The 24451-nt window shown below is 32.3% G+C and overlaps 1 protein-coding gene across 1 annotated transcript; it reads right to left on the reverse strand.

The window, feature by feature from the left end:
* Positions 1-14513: 14513 nt before the first annotated feature.
* LOC127711613 (E3 ubiquitin-protein ligase TRIM71-like) lies at positions 14514-18502 on the reverse strand. Its single transcript, XM_052217710.1, has 2 exons — positions 18359-18502; positions 14514-16310 (listed from the first exon to the last, which is right to left on the reverse strand). The coding sequence occupies exon 2, from the start codon at positions 16298-16300 to the stop codon at positions 14651-14653; it is 1650 nt and encodes a 549-aa protein (XP_052073670.1). The 5' UTR covers positions 16301-16310; positions 18359-18502; the 3' UTR covers positions 14514-14650.
* Positions 18503-24451: the final 5949 nt, after the last annotated feature.

The following is a 24451-nucleotide window of genomic DNA, read 5'->3' on the forward strand; positions in this document are numbered from 1 at the left end:
TCAAATAGGCCCTATGTGCCATAATATTATTATTCCAAGAGTTAATTTAATATTTATATTTTGGTAAGTATTTACACTGCTGTAACCAAATTATTTCAACACAGAAATAAATTTCTACTTTAATCATACAAGGGGTAGCCAAAATATTCATGAATAATGGATCAAGACAGGATTAAAATGATCAAATACAGGAGCTCCTTTTCATTACTGATACCTGATCCTACCTTTTTCATTTAAACTAAAACAAGACCATAATGAAAGTATTCTGAATGTAAATTCTGCATTATTTGAAATAAAAGGAAATTAGTTTGCAATTCTTGTATGAACAAACTAAATATAACAATAAATTTTGTCTCACTGATTCTATGCAGATTCTAATTAATGGATTCCAAATTATAAAAAAAAACCACTAAACCAATAAATAAATGGTTCTAATCATGAACTTGAAAATAGATAAGAACAAAAAAGACTGGGTCTAATATTTTTCTTCTATTTAATTTTTTTTTAACAATTATGCATTTTTATATTTATATAAAAGTATTTCAGAGCAGATTCTGAGTGCTAAGTCAACAATATTATGTTTTAGATCACAAGTCATAAGTAGGTCACACTTCATGTCAGTATGAACATGCTTTGAATAAGAGTGATTAAAATGCTAGTCTGAAAGAGATTGTTTTAAGTTCATATTTAGGACAAGACTTTTTCATTTACCTTTGGCAGTTTTGCAGGATTACTTCATCACAAATTTTTTAATAATATTATAAACGATGAATGAGTTTTGGTTAAGGTTGTGTAAAGACAGTATACAATTTCCTTACCTTGTTTTAGTTAAGTCAAACAATTCACTGACTTAAAAAGAATAATTAATCCAGTCAAATATTCACAGCTGAACTCGCCATTGCTTTTTCAAACAAACACACTAAATGTGTGTACATTGTGTAAAGATGCAAGTTGACATCGATGTGTAAGATAAAAAAAAAGCTACAATGTCAAAAAATGTCTTTCGTTTGGAATTTAGTTCGAACGGGGTTTCCTAAGGGGTGATAGAACGTTAGACTTGATTTTTGTTTTAACTTTGAGATACTTATTATTAATTTTTTTATATAGTTTGTATATTCTTTGTTTATTTGGGAAAAAAGAAGAAAAAAATAACAGACAATTTCGCACAATTCTTAAACGACGATCAAAGGCATTACGTTATTTTTAAAAGACGGACAATTTATAACATGTTTAATCATTATTTTCTTCGATAATAAGAACCATGCTTGAAAAATCGAAAGGAATCTATTTCTGACCCTAATGGCAAGTAAGAAACAGAAAAAAGAAAAAATTTCAAATTGGCGCCAAATTATTTTTTCCGCGAAATTAGCGCAATTTCAGAATGGCGGGTTTTAATATCAGTCCCATTGTTGTCTTAAGAAAGTAGCAACAACGGTCGTTTCTAAGGGCTTGCTTTCCGACTGTTACACGAGGCATCAAATCTATCGTCCCCATTTTGATAAGACATGGCTGCGAATTTATACATCCAGCACAACCAAACGGCGACCCACTTTGGCAAGCGTTTTCCTGCCGGTCGGAAGTAGTGACCATATTTCTTTTTCCCATGCAGCGGTCACTCTTGGTCAAACAATGACAGTCAACAATGAGTATTGACTTTGGGAGTACTTGACTGGAACTATAATAATTGATGTGCATATGATGATGATGTATCAAAAATAACACTAGTACTATGGACTAGTACAATGGACTAGTAATGTTGATTTTTTATACACTACACAGTCAGTGTGAAACCTGCATTTTCTATGTGTCTTCTACCAAGAAATGTTATTGTATCAAATCTAGTCAAACAATATCTTTGTGATCAGTTTAAACAAAATTGAGTTACTATTTTTTATGATTCATCTATGTGTTTAAGTATAGATTAAAACTGTTCATAATTTCGAAAGATATTTTGTTGATCTACCATATGATCTGCGAAAGACATATTTATAATTTTAGATGTATGAATCATAAATTGCAAATAGAACAAGGTCGGTTTTGGGCTGTCGAACTTGATGGTCGCATCTGCGATTTTTGCAATTTATGTGAAATTGGCGATGAATTCCATTATTTGTTTAAATGTACCTTTTTCTCAATTGACGATGGGCGCCACATGTGGAGGAGGATCTGCTTACCCTTCCGGAGCACCTGAGATCCCCGCCAGTTTTTGGTGGGGTTCGTGTTGCTTAGTCTTTATTTTTCCATGTTGTGTTTAGTGCAATATTGTTTGTCTGATGTCTTTTTCTTTTTTAGCCATGGCGTTGTCAGCTTATTTTCGATTTATGAGTTTGAATGTCCCTGGTATCTTTCGCCTCTCTTTTGAAAGACAAAGGCTTTTGCTTTGTAATGTGTATATTAAATTAAATTAAATTAATTATTTATTGTATGTCATCTATTATTTATTGTATCCTATTATGGATTTTTTTTCTCGACTTGATCCCTTTGCAGTTCATGCGTCTGTTAGAATACTATTAAATATTGTGAGCTTTTTTGTTCTGATGACTACAGTTTAATTATCAAACTTGCCAAATTTTGTAAAATCGTTCTGTCTGTTATTAATTAGATAAATTATGTCTGATATAAATTATAATTGTCTTCCACTGCAAATTTCATTAAAAATGTACTTTATACAACTGTATATGTAAACATGCCATTCCATTCATCTCATTGTTCTTGTATATATGTTATTGTTGTTATTACTGTTTATATGCACATACCCCTGATGAGGGTCTTGAGAATAAAAGTTTCAAAGTTTCAAGTTTTTATGGGCAATTGCATACAATTCTGATTGTTGCTTTTTTGATATTTGATTGTTTAAAAAGCTTATTTGAATATATTCATTATAAATAAGAAGATGTGGTATGAGTGCCTATGAGACAACTCTCCATGTGTTTATTTCTGACATATGTAAGTCAGACACTTCTTACTTGTTATTTAGAGCTCTCTCTCTCTGATAGATATGCAGCCTAAATTTTAAGTAAGGACCCATTATTATTGTAAATAGTCGGCTGTGCAATTGTAAATGGAGAATGGTCATGACAAAATGAATGTAGTGCCACGGTACATAAAATGATCGATTAAATTTTTATCCTATATCACCTTTTTCTTCAGTTCCCACTAATTCTACGTGTCTTTCAATTATTTTTTAAATTTAACATTTTTCATTAATCGAAGCAAATCTGTGTTGATATACTTCACTAAGATTTAAAATTGCCATCTAATTAAGTTTATCATGACATAGATACCATGATACATTCAAGAGTGTACTTTTTGAAATTTCCGTGTGTGATGCTCTTCATCTTAATATTTGAGTTGGCCTTTAATCTATTTTAATTCGAGCGCCACTGATGAGTCTTATGTCTAACTTTAAGCAAGGTATCTTTAGTGAGTTTTTGACCCCAAAAAAACAATAATGTAGGATAGCAAAAAACCTTTAGCTAGTAATTTTTCTGTATTCTTTATACTTTTTTGTCCGTTTTTCTCTATTCTTTATACTTAATTTTAGATTTTTCTGTATTCTTTATATTTTTATCCTTTTTTCTCAATTCTTTATACTTAATTTTAGATTTTTTTTCTTTTTTTTGCCTATTTTTCTTTAATCTTTATTCATTTTTTGCCGATTTTTCTAGAGATTGACCCATTATTCTCTATATTCTCTATTCTGTAAATCCCATCCAGATCTAAAAGAGATGATATCTGCAGCTGTAGACCATTATCGTCTTGTTGAATTTTATACAATTTTCCTACAGGTTATTATGCCACGTACATGTATATTCTCACAACGGTAATAACAACTAATGTGAAATTCGTTCAGTTCCTGTAAAAAAAGAGAGGAAAAAGAAACCTATGAACATTCACTGTGATAATAAATGGCAGTCAAAGAAAACAATGTTTAGAAAATAGTTGTTGAAGGCCGTACGATGACCTATACTTGTTAAATTCTTCGTTATTAGGTATCTGTTAGATAGTTGTCCCATAGACACTCATACCACATCTGATTTTTATACATTTTGTTGGTTTTAGGGAGACCGATTGTCGAAATTTACACTTCATAGGTTGTAAAATAGCAGAATACAGTCGGTCTAGATTTCTAATAAAATAAACACGTTTTGAGAGAGAAATGTAATTCATGTGTAAAACTTTTATTCTATTTGAAGAAAGTTACCTTTATTTGTGACATTTTTACCTATGGTGTCTGTTTGTTTTGTTCACGCATCATTATCAATATTATTAAATTTGATGCGACTGTCGTACAAGTGAGAGGTTTGGCGCTATAAAACCAGGTTCAATCCACCATTTTCTACATTTGAAAATGCCTGTACCAAGTCAGGAATATGACAGTTGTTGTCCATTCGTTTGATGTGTTTTGTCATTTGATTTTGCCATGTGATTAGGGACTTTCCGATTGAATTTTCCTCTTAGTTCAGTATTTTTGTGATTTTACTTTTTATGTGTTTTAGATTATACACGGACAAACCAATTTAGTGCGGTAAAAAGATAACGCAACGATAGAATTTTAAGAAAAATTACGAGAAGATACCTTTTTTGACATGTATAAAATAAAATTGAGAATGGAAATGGGGAATGGGTCAAAGAGACAACAACCCGACCAAAGAGCAGATAACAGCCGAAAGCCACCAATGGGTCTTCAATGCAGCGAGAAATTCCCGCAATCGGAGGCGTGCTTCAGTTGGCCCCGAAACAAAAATGTATACTAGTTCAGTGATAATGGTATAATGTGCTTTAAAAAAAAAGAACAACAACATTTTATTTTTTTTTTATTTTCTGAAAATACCTTATAACAGCTATCTAGAATCTGAAAATACCTTATAACAGCTATCCAGAATCTGAAAATTTGCACAACCTGTAGCTTTAAAAAGAAGCTCGGTGACTCACAAGTTTTATCATATTTAAAACAAGGCTTGATATAACCTACATTATGTAAGAAACTGTTGTATAATGTTGCAATGGTGTGTCGTTTTTTTCCTGTTGATGGTGAGTACATTGTATTTTTTCTGATAGAAGAACATAACCCTTTTCGTTTCCTTAAGTACCAAGTTTGTCCAGATTATTGAAATAATTGTTTGATGGTATTGTGAAGTAGTCTATCGGTGAAGACTGTATAACAGGAGATGCTTTGCCTTGTTGTCAACGCACCACGGAGCCCAATATTCACAAAACATCGGTTAACTCACGGACTCGTTAACCTTATGTGGCGTTCGCTTATAGACGATTATGGCTCCCGTTTGAGTCAGACAGGGGTAAAACACGAGAGTGAAAAATTCGAATAACTATCGATCATCAACTATCTGGAATATCCTATCATTCCCGGCCACACAGTCGTATACGCTCGTTACAAAGTCCTAATACGAACCGGAAATGGTCCTTACAGGTCGATATATTTTTATTAAGATATATTTTATTTAATTCTTAATTTAAAAACTGAACGTGAAAAATCAGCAAGGCATAAGTTTGATAGTGAAAGTAATGCGTGACCAGAATGTCAAGGTTTTTCTCAATTTTGAAACCGTACGATAACCTATAGTTGCGTACAGGTCTTTGTCATCCTGTTTTTGATAGATTGATGTATCATTGGCAATAATAGCACATTTTGTAAGTTTTTCTTTTTTATATCAAGAACAGAAAATAAGATTCTGTTTACCAATTGATGTACTTCAATGTTAAAATTTAGCACTTTCACCCTTCACGAAACTTACTTATAATTTCTAATTTTAACTGAATAGAATATAGATACATATATATAAACACATGTGTAGATCTGGGTTTACTTGAGTGGCAATTCAAACTAGGTTGGCAATACTTACTAGATATTTAAGGTATTTAGGCCACCGGTAGCCTTACTGGTCGAAAAATAAGTATCTGATTCTCTGTTACAGTAGCTATATTGCAAAATCCCTTTGCCAATACGCGAATCCAGAGGGGATCTGTAGGGGGTTATGGGGTCTTCCCTGAAAATTCATTAAATGGGTACGCAATTTCTTGTTTAAGTAAGGTTTTGTACCCATTGCAACCTACCTTACTATCAGTTATATGGAATGTCGTTCATTTACGTTATTGTAATCAGCATGGTGGTGAAAATAGCAATGTAACTATAACATCTTTTTCGTGACGAGAGGATTGATCAAATATCATTGTCTCTTAACGTTAAGCAACCAACAATCGATCAATCGTTAATTGTCTCTCCAAATGATTAGAAATCTGTGTGCTACTTCTTAAACTTTTAAATGAAACTTTCAAAAGTATTTAGTTTTAGTTCAACTGGCTGGTGCTTAATCAATTTTCTGGCATGGGCATCATCTGCATCCATCAATAACCGGAAGTTCCTTTACAGTTGATGTGCTTTGTAATATGGTATTTTGGACTTTTGGCTAGTAAATGTCTTAGTTGGTCATTGTTATGACAAAGTCTCCAGTTATTAACGTGGATTTTTTGTATTGGGACGATTAACTAGAAAATTTAGAAGGTTTTGATTTTACATCCTTGAGGAAAGAGTTCCAAATATCATCGTTCAATTGAAAATCTTAGTTTCAATGTCAATACGTATTGCAACCAATCAATACTTAGCATAGAAGAATTCACTTACTAAATATTCATGTTACTTCAAAATGAAACATTATATTTCAATGCTGACTGACATAGGACGTGCTTACACAAATATTGAACATATTAGTTTATACGGCGTTTTAAATTTCAAATAGTTTCCATTTCATACCTTTTTGTTTTCAATATATAGTCAAATATGTAATACGACTTTAAGTTGAAAAATACTAAAAGGTATTGTTACTTTTACTTCTTTATTCAAAATTGAAATTGAAAAGTACTCATTAAAAAAGTTGCATTTATGTATATATATCATGTATATAAGTTGCACAAAGATATAAAATTAATTTCAGGTATTTATGTTGTTTCACAAGAATTTCTCTGTGCATGTGTAAACATATACGGACGGGCAATGGTTATTAATAACAAACAGTTTTGTGAAGTCATTATTGAAGCACATTCTATACGGACGTTTAATGCCATTGTCTTTGTTCAGCATTTCTTTACAGTCTTTTCCACCCGATGATATTCTCTGTATGTTGTTGGTTTGATAACCACCGAAATAAACGTTCCTCTGGCGGTCAAGTGTTATGCCAGCTGTTCCAGAAACATCCATATTGTATACAAGTCTTCCGTCTAATTTAACACACCGGAGTTTGCTAGGATATCTTATAATCAATTTTGCATTCCTATCGTTGAATGTTGTATAACATAAAGTAAATATCATCAGATCCTTGTTGAATTGTTTTTAGAACTGTCCCATTAATGTCTAAAATTTTGATAATACCACCTTCCCCCCCAACGTAAATTATGTCACGTCCAGCAGCGATACCAAAACATGTAAATCTAACGTTTACTTTGTCGCCCTTTTCTATCGTTCTTGTGTTTATAAATTGAATAGACTGTTCGTTTGCTAGTGTAGCAACAGCCCTGTCTGTACCAGGTATAACGGCTACACATCTAGGACTAGAGGTAAATGCTACCTCTGTCTCATAATCTTTACAGTCTCTGTAAACATAGAGTTTTGGATCGGATGATGATACATTAGTAATGAGCAGCTTATTATTTTCTGTCACTGATACACATGCAAGATTATATACACCAGTTTTAAGTTTTAATTCTGTATCCTTTTTAAACACAAAAATGCGATGCTTTGGTTCTGTCTTTATCTGAGCCTGCTGTATCTTTCTTGGTTTATATCGAACTTGACACGGTTTCGTATTTTCAGAAAGTGACCACAGAGATTCAATCTTTTCTTCATTTGGATCAAAAGCGATTTCGACTTCTTGTGAATCGGATACTATCTGCTTAATTTTTGCCTCGGTCCTTTGAATAAGTGTCACTTGATGACCCAAGGATATAAATAACTGATTATTCGACCCATGATCTTTCAAGAAATCCATTTCGTTTTTGTTTTCCTTTAATTCGTCCAAGACTTTTGATGTTTCTTCTTTTTGTTTGTTGATTTCCGACTCATGTTTTCGTCGAAGAGTTAACACACGAGCAGTAAGTTCACGTTCCTAATCGTCGATTCGTTTCAATAAATTTGATTTTGCAGCCGTAATCTGCTTAGTTATTGCTGATTCTGCATTTATTAATAATTGTAAGTTTGACTGTCTGTTGTCGTTTAAAGCATTCAATGTTGTAATGATGTGTTATGTCTTCCGTAACATCGTTAAACAGTGTAGAATTTTTAACATCTTTCGAGGCAAGTTCCAATGGAAGTACGTTCTGACAAATCTGGTGTTCATTAGAAGTACATACTCTACAGCATACGATCTCATGATCTGTGCAGTAATAATCCAAAAGCATCTCTGAATGGACGTGGCAATTTTCCTTTGCAGACGTAAGGATATTGGATCCTATGAACAACAAGTCAATAACATGGTGAGATTCGAATGCTTTGAATCCGCAATGTGATTCCGCACAAGTCTCTACAAAGTCTTTCTTCACATTCAGAGCAATACTTTGTTGCTGTTAATGACTTATCAGCTTCATAGCAAGGATCACAGAAACTAGCTGATGCCATAGGAAAACGTCTGAAAACAAATGAGATATCTGCTTTAATTTTACCTCAAATCAAAAGATGTTCCTGATTTTCTATTTTAAAGTAAGTTACTCTGAGCAGTCTTGGCCGTTTAGGTTGATAGAATCCTGGAGGCGATTTTGTATATCGCATTTTGTTCTTGTTAGTATTTTTTTTTTTGACTTTTTAAAAGAAAATGCTGTTCTTTTTATTTATAAATGGCAGAAAAGAATTGTTTTATAAGATCGAAATGGCGAATGACTTACACGACCACAGCTGAACCACCCATGGTTGAAATTGTGCTATGTCCTGTTTATCTAAAATTCAAAGTTGAAGATGTGGAGTATATCCTAATAATTACATTACATGTTTGTTTCATTATAACGCTATTTTGATTGACTAACAGCAATTTCGCGTCATTCTGAGATTAACCTTCATTTCAAAATAAAATGTAATATTCATGATGACACAAGCTTCCACAATAAAGTGCACAGATAAATAAAAGAAAAACTTGATAGAAATTGTTTTTTCATAATCCTAGCAAAAATGTAATTATAAGTATTGAATGCTTCTGTAAGTAATTTTATAGGGTTGTTAAAGCGTTGACCGTGCGCACATTTATAGAAAGAAACGCTTCGGCGCTTCATACAAAATGTACTTCGGTCAACGCTTTTACACCCCAATAAATTTACCAAAAAAAGCATTTAATTCTTCAATGAGACAACAACTCAACTAGACAAACCCTTGAAATACATAAGAGTTTATTATACTCTAAGGGAACTTTATGATCGAAGTCGGGATAATAAAGAAAAATTGCATTTGCGAACTGAATATTCACAGAAAATAACATGAAAGTTAGTGTCTCCTGTTTAAAATATGTACATAGTAAAATCACCAATGTTCATATGTTTGTTTTCGCGCGGAACATGAAGGTGTTAAATTGATAAGAGACATTATTTGATTAGTGAATTGCCCAAACCATTTATTGTAATTATTTGTTTATTCATTTATAAAACAATAAAAGAAGAAACATATTAATTTTTACCTTAATTCTTAACAAAATCATGAAATTTGTTGACAGAATTTTGCTATGATGTGCGGGACCTTTACCTATATACATTTAAAAATCTACCACTTAAAATAATTGCTCTGATACAAGTATATTATGACTTTTGCATTCAAAAACTCCATTTTAATTATAATTTTTTTTTCTTGTGACTGTTTTCCAGTGACTTTTTTCCTGTGACTTTTTGTTCGTTTACCTCAATAATACTGTGCACTACGGTAAAGAACAAATGCAGTACTTTTTCAGAAAAACACAAAAGAGGACAACTAATCCAAATTGAATCATTAAAAAAAACACGCTTATATATCATTATGTATTTGAAACTAGATTCTTGGCACATAGTTCGGCAAAGTGTATGTGTGCTGTCCTTGAAAAGGTTCGATTTATTTTTTCGAAAATTTGGATTTTGCTGATTTTTAATCAAAACTGAGACAGTGACAAAATATCTATTTAGTTATGGTAGTTGCTTATATCTAAAAAGAAAGATAACTTTAGCAACTTTATAAACCAAAACGCTATTTGTATATCATTATATGATACTGTATGACTGGATTGATGAGGTCATTACACAGACATCCAATCTCATTAAAATGACATGTTAGGTTTAGCTACGATAATCTCCATCCTAGAGGAGTGTACGTAGCGTATCACAATATTGGAATTTGATCACATTGACAGAAATCATTGTTAAGTTACATTGTTTGTTAGTGTATTAAAAAAAAAATAATTGTATCTAATTTAGCAGCAAAAATTCACTAAGAAAAAAAGTAATTTGTTATAATATCGGCGTTAACATCAATGAGACAATAAGTCAACGACAAATACAACTAAAAGACATCCGGAGGGTCGCATATACTATGTTCAAAAAGAGACCACAGATATGTTCACAAAATTTCAAGATATAAATCGCCCTCCCTTTTTAACAGTTGTGAATAAATAATACAAGTCTTAGATCTCCCATAAACACCAAATTCTCAAGTTCTCAAAATTATATACATTTAAGATATGACATGAAAAAAAACTACTGGTGAGATTTGTAGCTCGTATTCACTGAAAGGTTTCTAATGTGTCATGGCTCTTATGACTGATACCTTTTGTTTGATCGTGATGACCTTACAACAATCGATATCGGCAGTTCAAACGATTCGCAATCTCCTGACAGTGATTTTTCTATAAAGAAGACAAACAGTAAGAACTTTATCCATTTGAAACCAAATTAAAGTTATAAGAAACCGGAATATTTTGTTGTAATAGCTTAACAGTAACGCAATAAAGAACGGATTGTGAAATTATTTACTTTCGATTTAAACCATATCAACCTAAAATTAGCTCGTCGTCAAAACAAACAATAACACTGCTAAATTAAGAAAACTTACCTGTTGGATTTGATTGAGATCAACAGATTCAAAATAAACCACGACTTTTCTGCTGTTTAACTTGCAATACTGGTTCTTGAAGAAAACACTAGTCTAATTAATACCAATACTTAATGTAGAAATTATATAAGGATGATAAAGTTTGATGTTTGACATTTTTAAACACTACGTGGCGCTGTTATCAGCCTAGTTTAACTTCCTGACGACACCTCTCGGTTAAAAATAAATCAAACAAATTAAAAATTTCATGCTTAACGATTTTTCAATAAATCAAATTATGTTTTGTTAGAATTTGATGACTAAAAAAGCAAAAAAGACATAACTAAAAATTACAATAGATAATTATGTATGCGGCTGCAGTGGTATTTTTTCGGTTTGATGTTTTAAAAGTTTATTGACACAGAAAAGCGTTAAAGCAAAAACATTCAATTAAATGCCTTTCCAATGCTGAAAAAACAATACAATGTTTGTTTATCTATTAAAGAGGAATATTATATATTCACCTTACCATGTTGTTTTTTTTCACTTTTCATTTATACGCAATGATGGGCAATTGCAGCCGTAGGTCGGGGACAGACAAACATCAACATATATCCTATATTTATAAAACAAATAAAAAGCCTACAAACAATCCACTTAGAAAATGAAGGAAACTGAAAATTTAACGGCACGAAATAGTACGAAAAACCTCGAATGAACGTAGCCGGTTTTGGTATGTAAAAACGAAATAATTATACCCCACTACATTTTCAGTCATTGGTTTTATTGTGTGTTAGATCTTTATTTTTCTTTTTGTTGTTTAATCTCATATAACTCATTTCTTGCGTCTAAATGAAGACTAAACGTTTGCAGGCTAGTGTATGGTCTTTTGATTTCACCATGTACAAACATTGTATATTTACATTTGTCATTTCGGGGACTTTTGAAGCTGACTATGCGGTATAGGTTTTGATAATTGTTGAAGGCCGTACGGTGACCTATTGTTGTTAATGTCTGTGTCAATTTGTCTCTTGTGGAGAGTTGTCTCATTAGCAATCATACCAAATGTACTTATTTTTATATTAGGTCGAAAACGTACTGTTGTTGTTTGTCTATCTTCGACTTAATACACCTGTCATAGCCTATATAAAAAGAACAATAAAAATCCAATAAGCTGTCGACTGAGAATGGTAGAAATTAAAATCAAACGACACGAAATTCACCCCCCCCCCCCCCCCCCCCCCCCAAAAAAAAAACGTGAATGAACGAAGGAACTTCAGAAGAGTAGGCAGTTTGAGCATATAAGTTGTCACAAGAAATTTTAATCTGCATGGTCGGGATGACACTTTAACCCGAACTCCTACGTCGTTCGTGTAAAGTATGGTTACCCGAGCCGTGCAGATAAAATATAACATATACCGATTTGCTTGTTCAATAACTATAACATAAAGTATAATGTCAAACTTTTTCAGGCATCGATCACTTTTTCAACCCTTTATCAAATTTAATGAAATTTGGACATAAGCTTTTTTATGACCAAAAGACAGCATCCAGAGCAAAAGATTAATTTCATTTTCCGTATTTACTGATACTGATAAAAATACTTGGTTGTTTTTTATAGCTAACATTCAGATTCAGTCTAGGGTTAAACGGTTTCTAAGTTATCAATAACTTTTCCAAACCTTTATGGAATTCTACGTTTGTTGGATACACCTTTTTCATGATCAAAAGACATTATCCAGAGCAAAATAATTCAACATTTTGATTCTTTTTTGAATTTTACTGAATAAAAGACTAAGTTTTAAATAGTTAGCAAATATTTACAGTATGTTGTTAAAATTTGTCACAAATGAATTACTTGTCGAACCTTTATAGTATCTAATGAACTTTTGGCAGAAGCTTTTTAATAAATTAGAGATAACACCTGAAGCAAAATTTTGAAATAATATTTTTTTCCTTTTTCAGTATTTGTCTGATAGATGGACTGAGTTAAAGTGCAGTAAACATTTACAAACAGTAGGGGGTTAATTCTATTTTACATGATAATCTTTATGGGTTGATATAAGACTTTGACAGGAGTTAATATTCAAGATCAACTTTTTATAATCAGCATTACAGATGCATTTACGCAGACAGCAGCAATCGTGGGTAAGACAGAGGGTTATGCGGAACGGTTTGAGATTCTTTTAAATTTCTAAGGAGATAAGGATAGATTAGTAAGTTACTAAAATATCCTCTTTCGTGAATGACGTATGGGTATATGTTGGATTCTCAGATTTGCTGCGAACTCCAAAGTCTTTAGTTAGACATTCCAAATAATGAATTTTGCATTTAAAGACACTATTGTTTGCTACTTTAACGGTTGGAACAACACCATATTTGTCGTTCAAAAGTGATAGCGCATCGATAAACTCTCGTTGCTTGAAACTTATAGGAGTTTCACTATAAAAAGTTTCATACAAACAGGATATACACACAGACACCAAAAATTAACAAAATCAAAAGCATGTATTGTGAATAATTTATATATTCATTTGATTGGACTAATTGGTTAGTTTTCATTACCGATTTGTCTTTAACTGAAATGTTTACTTGATAGACTATCATACGTTTGCATTTGTTACAGCTTGGAAAATGCATTTAGGAATTTACTTAGGTAAAATGAAAAAAAAATAGAATTTAGAATTGAAACTTTAAGTCAGAAGAGCATTAGTTAAGGAACAAAATAAGCTAAAATGTTGTGGAGATCGTATTCGAGATATTTTTTAAATATCTTTATTAATAGCGGAAAAAGGCCGCTTCGGGCTTTAACCTTATATTTGCATTGCACTATTTGGATCTCAAATAAAAAAAAATCTAGAATCTGCTTGAATTTAAATTCATGGCCTTTTATGATCTATTGTAGTCTTATATGAAAAGACAAATGGGTGTTATGGGGCAAAATATTTTACCCTGTATCGTAGGAAAAACTCAAGGAGTTCGAACATCTGGCAGAAGGTCTTAAACCTGACCTAAGTACATCCTTAAAGTGCAATCTCAACCGAAACATAAGCCGATCAAAGTCGCAAATAAGCTTGTATGTAGTCATGGTGGAAGTTTCTATCACTTTTGTAAAGCTAAATATATGGTTAATACATAGACTTTTTACATGTCCAACTCCAAAGATTACAAAGGTGATACACGTGCAGAAGAACCTGCTAACTATTACGAACCACTTGAGATCACCCCCGGTTTCTAGAATTTCACTATCGGTCAATGATTATACAGATTATCTAAAATTATCCTTATTATACATGTTATATTTTAGAGCTGATATATATACGTCACTATTACAATTTTTTTTACAATATATTAATTTCTCTCATTTGCCATTATGGATTTCAAATATTTTCCATTTCACAAGTTCGGTCTTTAATTTCACACCAGTTCACACTAATTTTAAATGAAAAGTACTGAACGGCATTGCTAATAGTCCTTCTTTATATAAAAAAAATTAGAAACTTCCACAGTAAAAACTAAAAGCTATGCACTTTTGTATATATATAAGTAATATTTTGATATAAAAATCTAATTTGAACTATTTATGTTGTTTCACATGTATATTTACTTGCATTTGTATACATATAAGGCCTTGCCTTCGTTATTAATAACAAACAGTTTTGTGAAGTCATTGTTAAAACACATTCCATACGGACGTTTAATGCCATTGTCTTTGTTCAGCATTTTTACACAGTTGTTTCCATCTGATGATATTCTCTGTATGTTGTTGGTGTCATTACCACCGAAATAAATGTTCCCCTGTCGATCGCGTGTTATCCCTGTTGTTCCTGAAACGTTCATACTATATACTTGTGTTCCATCTAATTTGACACAAAAGAGTTTACCAGAAATTCTAACAATCAAATGATCATGTAAATCACTGTATACCATAAAGTAAATATAATCAGATCCTTGTTGCATTGTTTTAAGTATTGTCCCATTGGTGTCTAATATTTTGATAGTACCGTTTTTACCACCAACATAAATTCTGTCCCGTCCAGCAGTGATACCATAACATGTAAATCCAACGTTAACTTTGTCGCCCTTTGTCATCGTTGTCGTATTTATAAACTGAATAGACTTTTCGTTTGTAAGTGTAACAACAGCTCTGCCTGTACCTGGTATCACACCTACTAATCTAGGTTTAGAGGAAAATGTTATTTCAGTCTCAAAATCTTTACAGTCTCTGTAAACAAAAAGTTTCGAATCGGATGATGAGTAATTAGTCATGAGCAGCATATCATTATCTGTCACTGATACACATAAAAGATTATATACAACGCCAGTTTTAAGTTTTAATTCTATGTCCTTCTCAAACCCAACAATGCGTTTCATTCGTTCTGCCTTCATCTGTGCCTGTTGAAATTTCTTTGGTTTGTATTGAACTTGACATGGTTGAGTAAACTCTAACAGTGACCCTAAAGACTCAATCTTTGCCACTTTCTGTTCATCAAAGGTAATTTCGATTTCTTGTGAAGAGGATACCATCTGCTGAATTTTCGCCTCGGCGCTATGAATATTTGTTACCTGTTGTCGCAAGAATATAAATAAGTGATTATTTGATCCATGATCTCTCAAGAAATCCATTTCTTTTTTATTTTCTATTACGTTGACCAGGACTTGTGATATTTCATGTTTTTTTCTGTTTATTTCCATTTCATGTTTTCGTTGGAGAGATGAAAAACTGACAGTAAGTTCACGCTCCAACTCGTCAATTTGTTTCAACAATTTGGATTTTACTGCTCGGATCCGCTTAGTGACTGTTGATTTAGATTTCTCTAATGATTGTAAGTTTGACTGTCTGTTATCGTTTAAGTCATTCAATGTTGTGATCAGATGGTTTATGTCTTCTAAAACATCGTTAAAAAGTGCACACTTTTTAACATCCCTCGAGGCAAGTTCCAATGGAAGAACGTTCTGACAAACCCTGTGTTCATTAGAAATACAGGCTCTACAGCATACGATCTCATGATCTGTGCAGTAATAATCCCAAAGCATATCTGAATGGACGTGGCAGTTTTTCTTCGCAGATATAAGTTTATTTGATCCGATGGACGACAGGTCGATAACATGGTGAGATTTGAATGCTTTGAATCGGCGATGTGATTCCGCACAGTCTGTACAAAGTCTTTCTTCACAGTCGGAGCAATACTTTGTTGCTGTTAATGACTTATTAGCTGCAGAGCAAGGATCACATAAATTAGCGGACGCCATAGGAAAACTTCTAAAAAAAAATAAGTTTTTATTGTACTCCAAATCATAAAGAATTTTCTAGATTTTCTGTATTTAAGCAAGTTTCTCTGCGCAGTATTAGCAGTTAATATTTGAAAAATCCTTTATGCGATTTTGTACATAGAATTTTGTTCATGTTAGAATGGAAACTTAATTGCTCTTTAAAAGAAAAAAGCCAACTTTTAAATAATCCATAGCAGAAAACAGTTTTTTTATAAGATCGAAATGATAAATGACTTAAACTTCCAAAGCTAAACCATGCATAACCGAAACTGTTCCAGAATCAAGTCGTCTTATTATTTAGGTTAAAGTTGGAGATGTTTGAGTATATTCCAATGCAACAACAATTAAACTAAACTAAAACATCAAAATACAGTTTATTACATTCTAGGGAAACTTTATTATCGTTGTCTCGATATTAAGAAAATTTAGAAACAAAATATTTTTCCAAAAAAGATAATAAAAGTGTCGCCTGTTTAAAAAAACCGGTACATAGTACAAATACCAATGCATATGAGGTGATGGTTGTTTTTATCCGGAAAAGAAAAGGAGGAAATCGAGGGGAGACATTATTTGACAAGTGAGATTGACCAAAAACTAAAAATTTGATCGTTTTCCATTTAATAGTAATTGTAATGAATACACAGATGATATCCCCGCTTGTATAAAGCGTTATAAAGGGACATAACTCAAGAACGGAAAAAAATGACGCCACAAATATTCAAATTGGATCTGTGTGTTGTGGTAATAAGTATTGTGTAAAATATTCATAACTTTTGGTTGAGGCAAACTTAAGTTAGAGAACAGAAACGAAAAATTTTACATGTTTTTCCATTTGTAAATGGGTATAAATCTAGAAAAGTCAAAGAGACGCCACCCAAATTCAAACTGGATCTGTGTTTTCTGGTTATAATCATTGTGTATAACATTCCTAACATTTGGTGAGGCAAAATAAAGTAAGAGAAAGGAAACAAATTTTAAAATGTATGGACGTACGGACGGGAATACAAAGCAGAGGCGGATTCAGGCGGGGGCGTTGGTCCCCCCCCCCCCCTAAAATTTGCAAAGCATGGGTTGTCCTCAGCTTAATAAAGAATATTTCGATAATTTTACCTCAAAAATATTTACGCCTCGCTCCGCTCGTCGAAACTTTAAGTTTGCGCCACCCACTAACCTAAAATCCTGGATCCACCCCTGCACACGGACAAGGGTAAACTTAATCCCCGCTTAAAATAGTAACGGTGGTCAAGTTTCGAAATCGAATCGTGCAAAATGATATTTGAATATTATATGACACTGGATTGATGAGCTCATTTTTTCATGGAAAAAAAACAAATAAATCCATTGTTTTCTCATATTGTTTGCTTGGGTTTATTTTTGATATTTTGTTGGGTTTCTTTTTTTATATTTTTGAAGCGATTATCTGTCCTACAAAAAAGGAATGTCAATTCCATAATAAAATCTCATCAAATTTACCAGGATAATAATTTTAAGCTCTTAAACATTATATTTGTTTGGCTTTCTAAATATTTTGATCTGAGCGCCATTGATGAGTCTTATGTAGACGAAACGCGCGTCTGACGTATCAAATTATAAGCCTGGTACCTTTGATAACTAATTATACCCCAGACGCGCTTGTCGTCTACATTAGACTCATCAGTGGTGCGGGGATCAAAATAGCTGGAAGGCCAAATCAATGCAACACACCAAACATTTCTTATAACTTAATACAATCAACCTTTATTTGATAAAAGTAAAACATCTACAAGCAAGCGATATCGACCGTTTAAACTATTCGCACTTTTACTTTTTACTTGCTAATCAATTACATAAAGAAGAATCAGAGAAAGAAAAATATCCATTTTAAAAACAAATTAATTTGTTTACAAAACAGAATATTTAAAAGTTACATGTGTACTAGCTTAACAGAAACACAATAAAGAATGGATAGTTGAATTATTTACTTTCGGTTTTAACCTATCTACCTAGGCTAGTTTAGCTCTTCGTAAAAAAAACCACTGCAAAACTAAGAAAACATACCTGATTGATTTAAGTAAGTTCTACAGATTCAGAATAAAACCACGACTGTTCTACTGTTTAACTTGCAACACTGGTTCTTGAAGACAACACTACGTTAACACCTGTGTGATGAATGACGTTTTTAAACACTACGTGGCGCTGTTATCCGCCTAGTTATACTTCCTGGTTAAAAATAAATCACACAAATTGAAAAATTCATACAAAACATATTTTTCAATATTAAAACAAAGTTTTTATTGCTAGAGTTTTATATAAAAAAAAATACCAAATAAAACAGTAGATAAAAATGACGGTTACAGGGGATATTTTTTCCATTTTATGTTTAATGGATTTATTGACACAGACAGCTGTCACAGCAAACAATCATCTTAACATCTATATAATGCAGGAAAAAGCATTAACATGATCTTTTTAATTTAATCGGTAGATTTCATTTTCACTTTACGAGATATTTTTTTATTTATCATTAATACGAAACGATGGACAATTACAGACCTCAGTAACAGACGAAGGTCGAAGACAGACAAACAACAAAATAGCGAAATGTGAAAAAAATAACAATTAAAAAAAATCACATTAACGTTCACTCAGAAAATTAAGAATACTGAAAATTTAACGACACGAAATAATACTGAAGACCTGAATGAACGTAGGCGGTTTTGATATGTTAAAACGAAATGTTTAAACCACAACATTTTCAGTCAAGTGGTTTTATTGTATGTCAGGTCTTCTTTTTTCTTTTCTCTTTCTTTTTGTTGCTGTTTAACAACTTTTTAACATGTGTTGATGGGAGTCCTTTGAAAATATCTATTAATTTATTCACAACCGTTGCAGACTAGGAACGATGTAAAACTTAACATATTGTACACATATACCTGTCTGATGATGGAGAATTATCAATTACCATTTGGATGTCTTTTTGTTAGTTATAGCGTTTGGTAACTAAAGCTGGTGGATTCTTCTGCTTTCATTTTGTTCTTATATATCTCAAACCGTGCTGCTAAATGAAAACTACATGTTTGCATGCTACTTCATGTTCTTTTGATTTTAACATGTGTCATTTTGTCTGTTCTAGAGAGTTGTCTCATTGGCAATTATACTAAATCTTCATATTTTTATCTTAGGTCGAAAACGTACTGTTGTTGTTTGTCTATATTCGACTTAATACCTCGGTAATAGCAAATAAAAAAACTTTAAATCCAATAAGCAGTCCACTTAGAATAATGATAAAAATTAAAAACTAACCACACAAAATTCCCCCCAAAAATGTGAATGAACGAATGAACTCTAGAAGAGTAGGCAGTTTAAGCAGGTTAGGGGTCATCTGAGATAAAGATATTTATTCTGAAAGGTCAGGCTGACCATCTAACCTGAACCCCTATGTCGTTCGTACCAAGTATTGTTACCCGAGCCGTGCAGATTAAATAAACCATACCAATTTGCTTGTTCAATAACTATAATATACAGTCTAATGTCAACCTTTTTCATGCATCAATCACTTTGTCAATCCTTCATTAAATTTAATGAAATTTGGACATAGTTTTTTATGACCAAAAGACAGTATCCAGAGCAAAATTTTGAAAATATTTATTTCCATTTTCCGTATTTACCGATACTGATAAAGTTACTACGTTGCTTTTTTATAGTTAACAATCAGATCAGTCTTAGATTAAACGATTTCTCAGTCAATAATGACTTTTCCCAACCTTTATGGAATTTTACCTTAGTTGGAAAAACCTTTTCATGATTAAAAAACATTATTCAGAACAAAATCATTCAAAAGTTTGCTTCATTTTCCGCATTATACTGATTGAAAAACATAGTTTTTTACAGCTGCAGTTAGCAAGTAGATGTAGTATGTGGTTAAAAGGAGTAGGGGCTATAATGGTATAAAATGGCCCAAGATTTACAAAATAATAAAAATTTAAACCGAGCAGATTTTACTCCATAAATAATTAAAATATGAGTCAATGATTTAAAAAACAGATTTTATCTAACAGAAAAAAGGTTTAATGACGTCACAATGGTAGGTGTAAATGACGTCATAATCGGGTAATTAGGAAAAATGCAGAAATTGGGATGGTTTTCCTACATTTTGACCACCGTACCATGCTTGCACCAATTTCAAATTTTAAAATTTTGACAAGATCATACATATCAAATTTCAGATAAAATATCTTTTTAGTGCAAGGTTGGTGCGATAGTTTATTTTATATTTTTCATAGCCAATCAGTCAATAAAAAGCTGAAATTTGCTTATAAAATGAGACCCATTCTTATGACAAAGTTTAATTTATACATTCTTCTGCCTATATGAGTTTTACTTTTTCGCTTATGAATTAGTAACATGTACTTCTATTATTATTTTCGTAAGTATTTTAAGTTTAACTTTTAAAAAACCCAAAAGCAATAAACTACATAATATGGTAAGGGAGTCAACGATAACTTTGAGGAAAAGTTTTTTTTTAAATATGAAATTTTAGATAGACATACATTATAAAAAAAACTTATCATTTCTTAACAAAAACAAAATATACCAAGCTAAAATTTACATAATTGATGAGAAAAATTAAGTTTATTTTGAAAATGATGCCACCCTCATTCAAATTTGAAATGTCTTTGGCGGTAATAAGCATTGAGTAAAAGTTTCATAACATTTGGTTGTGGCAAAGAAATGTAAGAGAACGAAAACCCTAAAATCGTTGATTTTTCCACTTATAAAGGGACAGTACGCCAGAACAGTGAAAGTGATACCACCCAACTTTTCACTTGATCTGTATACTTCTAAAAATAAAAATGTACATTTAATAATTCAACCTGTACTTGAACAAACACAGGGTTCAAACGTATTGGGTGCACACGAGTCTAGGAGGCGAAAGTGGGGATGAGAACGTATACGGTACAAATGTGTTTTCGGAGCGAACGGGCCCGATACCATCTGTTATGTCCCCTCCCCACGACAGGCAGTCTCACTAATTAGCGACAAGAAGAGTTTTACCGACAAGAAGCAACAAGAAGAAAAAATAAGAAAAGGGTATACAAATTAAGCGACAAGACAGTTTATACTATCAAAACAAGAAATTAAAGAAAAAGTCAGTTAATTACAGCTGATTATTTATTGTTTAATAAATCTAAGTTTCAAATTTTGTTTTATATAGTATCACTACAGTTTTGTTATGAGTTTACAGTGGCCGATCCGCCTTTTCATAAAAGGGGGGGGGGGGGGGCGCTCCAGTCATGCTTCAGTGATTCCCTATATAATCAACCAAATTTTTCCCACAAAAGGGGGGGGGGGCGGGCCCCCTGGATCCGCCTATGGTTTATAGTGAAAAAATAATAATATATTCTAATATAAGAATTCACTCCTTCAGACTTTTGAGTCTGAAATAAAGAAAGATTAGATTATCTTATAATTTGGTTTGAATTTTGAAAATATCAACCTTACCGACCCTCTGCATAAGTACTGTAATGAAACTATCCTTATATCAAAAAAAAAACCTTTAATGCATGTTTCTATATTTATTAATTTTAGAAAATTAATATTAAGATTTATTAGTACTAAATCAGTCTTCTTGTCGCTAAATTATTATTCTTGTAGCGAATTGTGAGACCCCACGGCGAGGGCATTAAAAGGGTTCTAACCAGCACTGGAGACAAAATCTTTTTATATCATCAATAATCGGTATAATTGAGAGAAAAAATATAAGGTGTACACGTATTAACTCATGATCAAATGTAAGAACCAGCCATTTCACCGTAAGGGCAATGGTACTTTTTTTTTACTCCACAGATGGACTCTAGAAGTGCATTTTGTTACCACGTTCTCTTGAAGACTGATTACTTTTGTTTGTCTGTAGTTTTGTTTGTTGATATTTCAGCATTGACATTCTTTGTTACTTTTTACAATGTGCCACTCGAACAATCTTTTTGTTGCAACATATCAAAAGCTAAATCTTGTAAAATAGAAAAAAATGTTGTTGCTATGGGTAATGATTTGTTGCTAGGGTGAAGTTACAACGATTTTCCAGAAAATGTATGTTACATTGTGTTACATTTAAAAAGTGTATAAGTGTAAAATTCACTTCATGCATATGTTTAACAGGTTTGATTCAAGTATAGATTTTAGCTGTATGTTTAGCATATTTATTGAGTTTATCTCCACCATTATACTGATTGCTAGGCAACAGAAAATACAAGATAGACCCAAAATTCTACCATTTTCAGAAGGTCTGTGGTATAGAGTTACGACATGACAAATTAAATGAAATTTGGGGGTGGGGCCAAAAATGGCCCTTATCGCCCCTTGTCCTTTGTACCAAATCCATTACTTGTCAAACATTCATATTAATGAAAATTTGGCAGAACTTTTTTATTGATTTAAAGATAACGTCTGAAACAAAATTTTGAAATAAGTATTTTCTTTCCTTTTTCAGTATTTTTTTATAGAGAGTCTCAAATTTTTGGCAGTAAACAAATCCAGACAGTCGGGGATTAATTATAATTGACATGATTATAAGACTTTGACAGAAGCTAACATTCAAGATCAAGTAACAACATCTGAAGAAAAAAGTTTGATAAAAAAGTCTGTATTTTACTGATAAATCATAACCAGGCCATACTTTGTATAATCAGCATTACACATTTACACAGACAGCAGGAATCGTGGGCGAGACAGAGGGTTATGCGGGACCCTTTGCGATATTTTTTTAATATCAAAGGAGAAAAGGATAGATTCCGTGAATGATGTATGGGTATATTTCGTATTCTCATCTTTGCTGCAAACTCCGAAGTCTAAATTTCGTAAGACATTTTAAATGATGAATTTTGCATTTAAACACACTATTGTTTGCTGCTTGAACTGCTGGAACAACATCATATTTGTCGGGAAATGAGGATAAGGCATCTACCCTCTCGTTGCTTGTTATTTATCGGAGTTTCACAATAATAAGATTCAAACACATAGAATTTGCACAAAGACAAGACAAAAATTAAACAAATAAATTGTGGACAAATTATATATTCATTTGATTGGACTACCTGGTGAATTTCTTTGCCGATTTGTCTTTAACTGGTAAATGTTTGCCTGATAGACTATCATACATTTGCACTTATTACAGCTTGGAAAATACATTTAAGGATGAACTAAAAAATCTAGAATTTAAAATTGATACCTAAAGTCAGAAAAGCATTAGTTAAGGAATAAAATAATCAAAAAATATTGATAGGTTGTGTAGCTCCTTTTCGAGATATATATATATTTTTTAAGCACCTGCGATCAACCCCGGTTTCTGATGGCGTTCGTTTTGCTCAGTCTTTAGTTTTCTATGTTGTGTTTTGTATATTCTTGTTTGTCTTTTGTCGTTTTTGTTTTTTGTCATGAAATTGTCAGTTAGTTTTCGTTTTCGTTTTCTGCTTATGAGTTTGGTTATCCCTTTGGTATTAAATGGGTCTCAAATCGGAAAAAAAAAAGAAATCTAGAATCAGCTTAATTTTTTGTAAATAGCCTTTTATGAGCTATTGAAGTCTTATATGTAAAGGAAAATGGGTGTAATGGGGCAAAATATTTACCCTGTATCGGAGGATAAAAAACAAGGAGTCCGAACATCTGACAGAAATTCCTAAACCTGAACTAAGTACATCATTAAAGTGCAATCAAAGCCCAAACATTGATCGATCAAAGTAGCAAATAAGCCTGTACGCAGTCATGGTGGAAATTTCTATCAAACGATGACCACAACAAAGGGTCAGAAGGTAATACATTCAGTCAATCGTTCGTAAAAAAAAAGTGTCGAATAAGTAGATAATACGCAGTAAAAGCGTATTCAGCAAACAAAAATGTCAGATACTACATGTGCTGCAATACTAAAAGAAATGTTTGAATAATCACAAGGTTTGTATTTACATCAGAGGTTAATTTATGGGGAGGGGCCAGAGGACCCAGGCCCCCACCTTATGGAGCTACATATATGGTTACTGCATACAAATTTTATATGTTCCACTCCAAACATTGCCTAGTTTTTTTTACCCCGAGCCCTCTTTTTCAAAACCCAGGATCTGGATCTGAAAGAGGGACGAAAAATACATAAGGATAATC

This window comes from Mytilus californianus, unplaced genomic scaffold (assembly GCF_021869535.1).
Source record: "Mytilus californianus isolate M0D057914Y unplaced genomic scaffold, xbMytCali1.0.p SCAF_8, whole genome shotgun sequence".
In the NCBI taxonomy this organism is placed as follows: domain Eukaryota; kingdom Metazoa; phylum Mollusca; class Bivalvia; order Mytilida; family Mytilidae; genus Mytilus; species Mytilus californianus.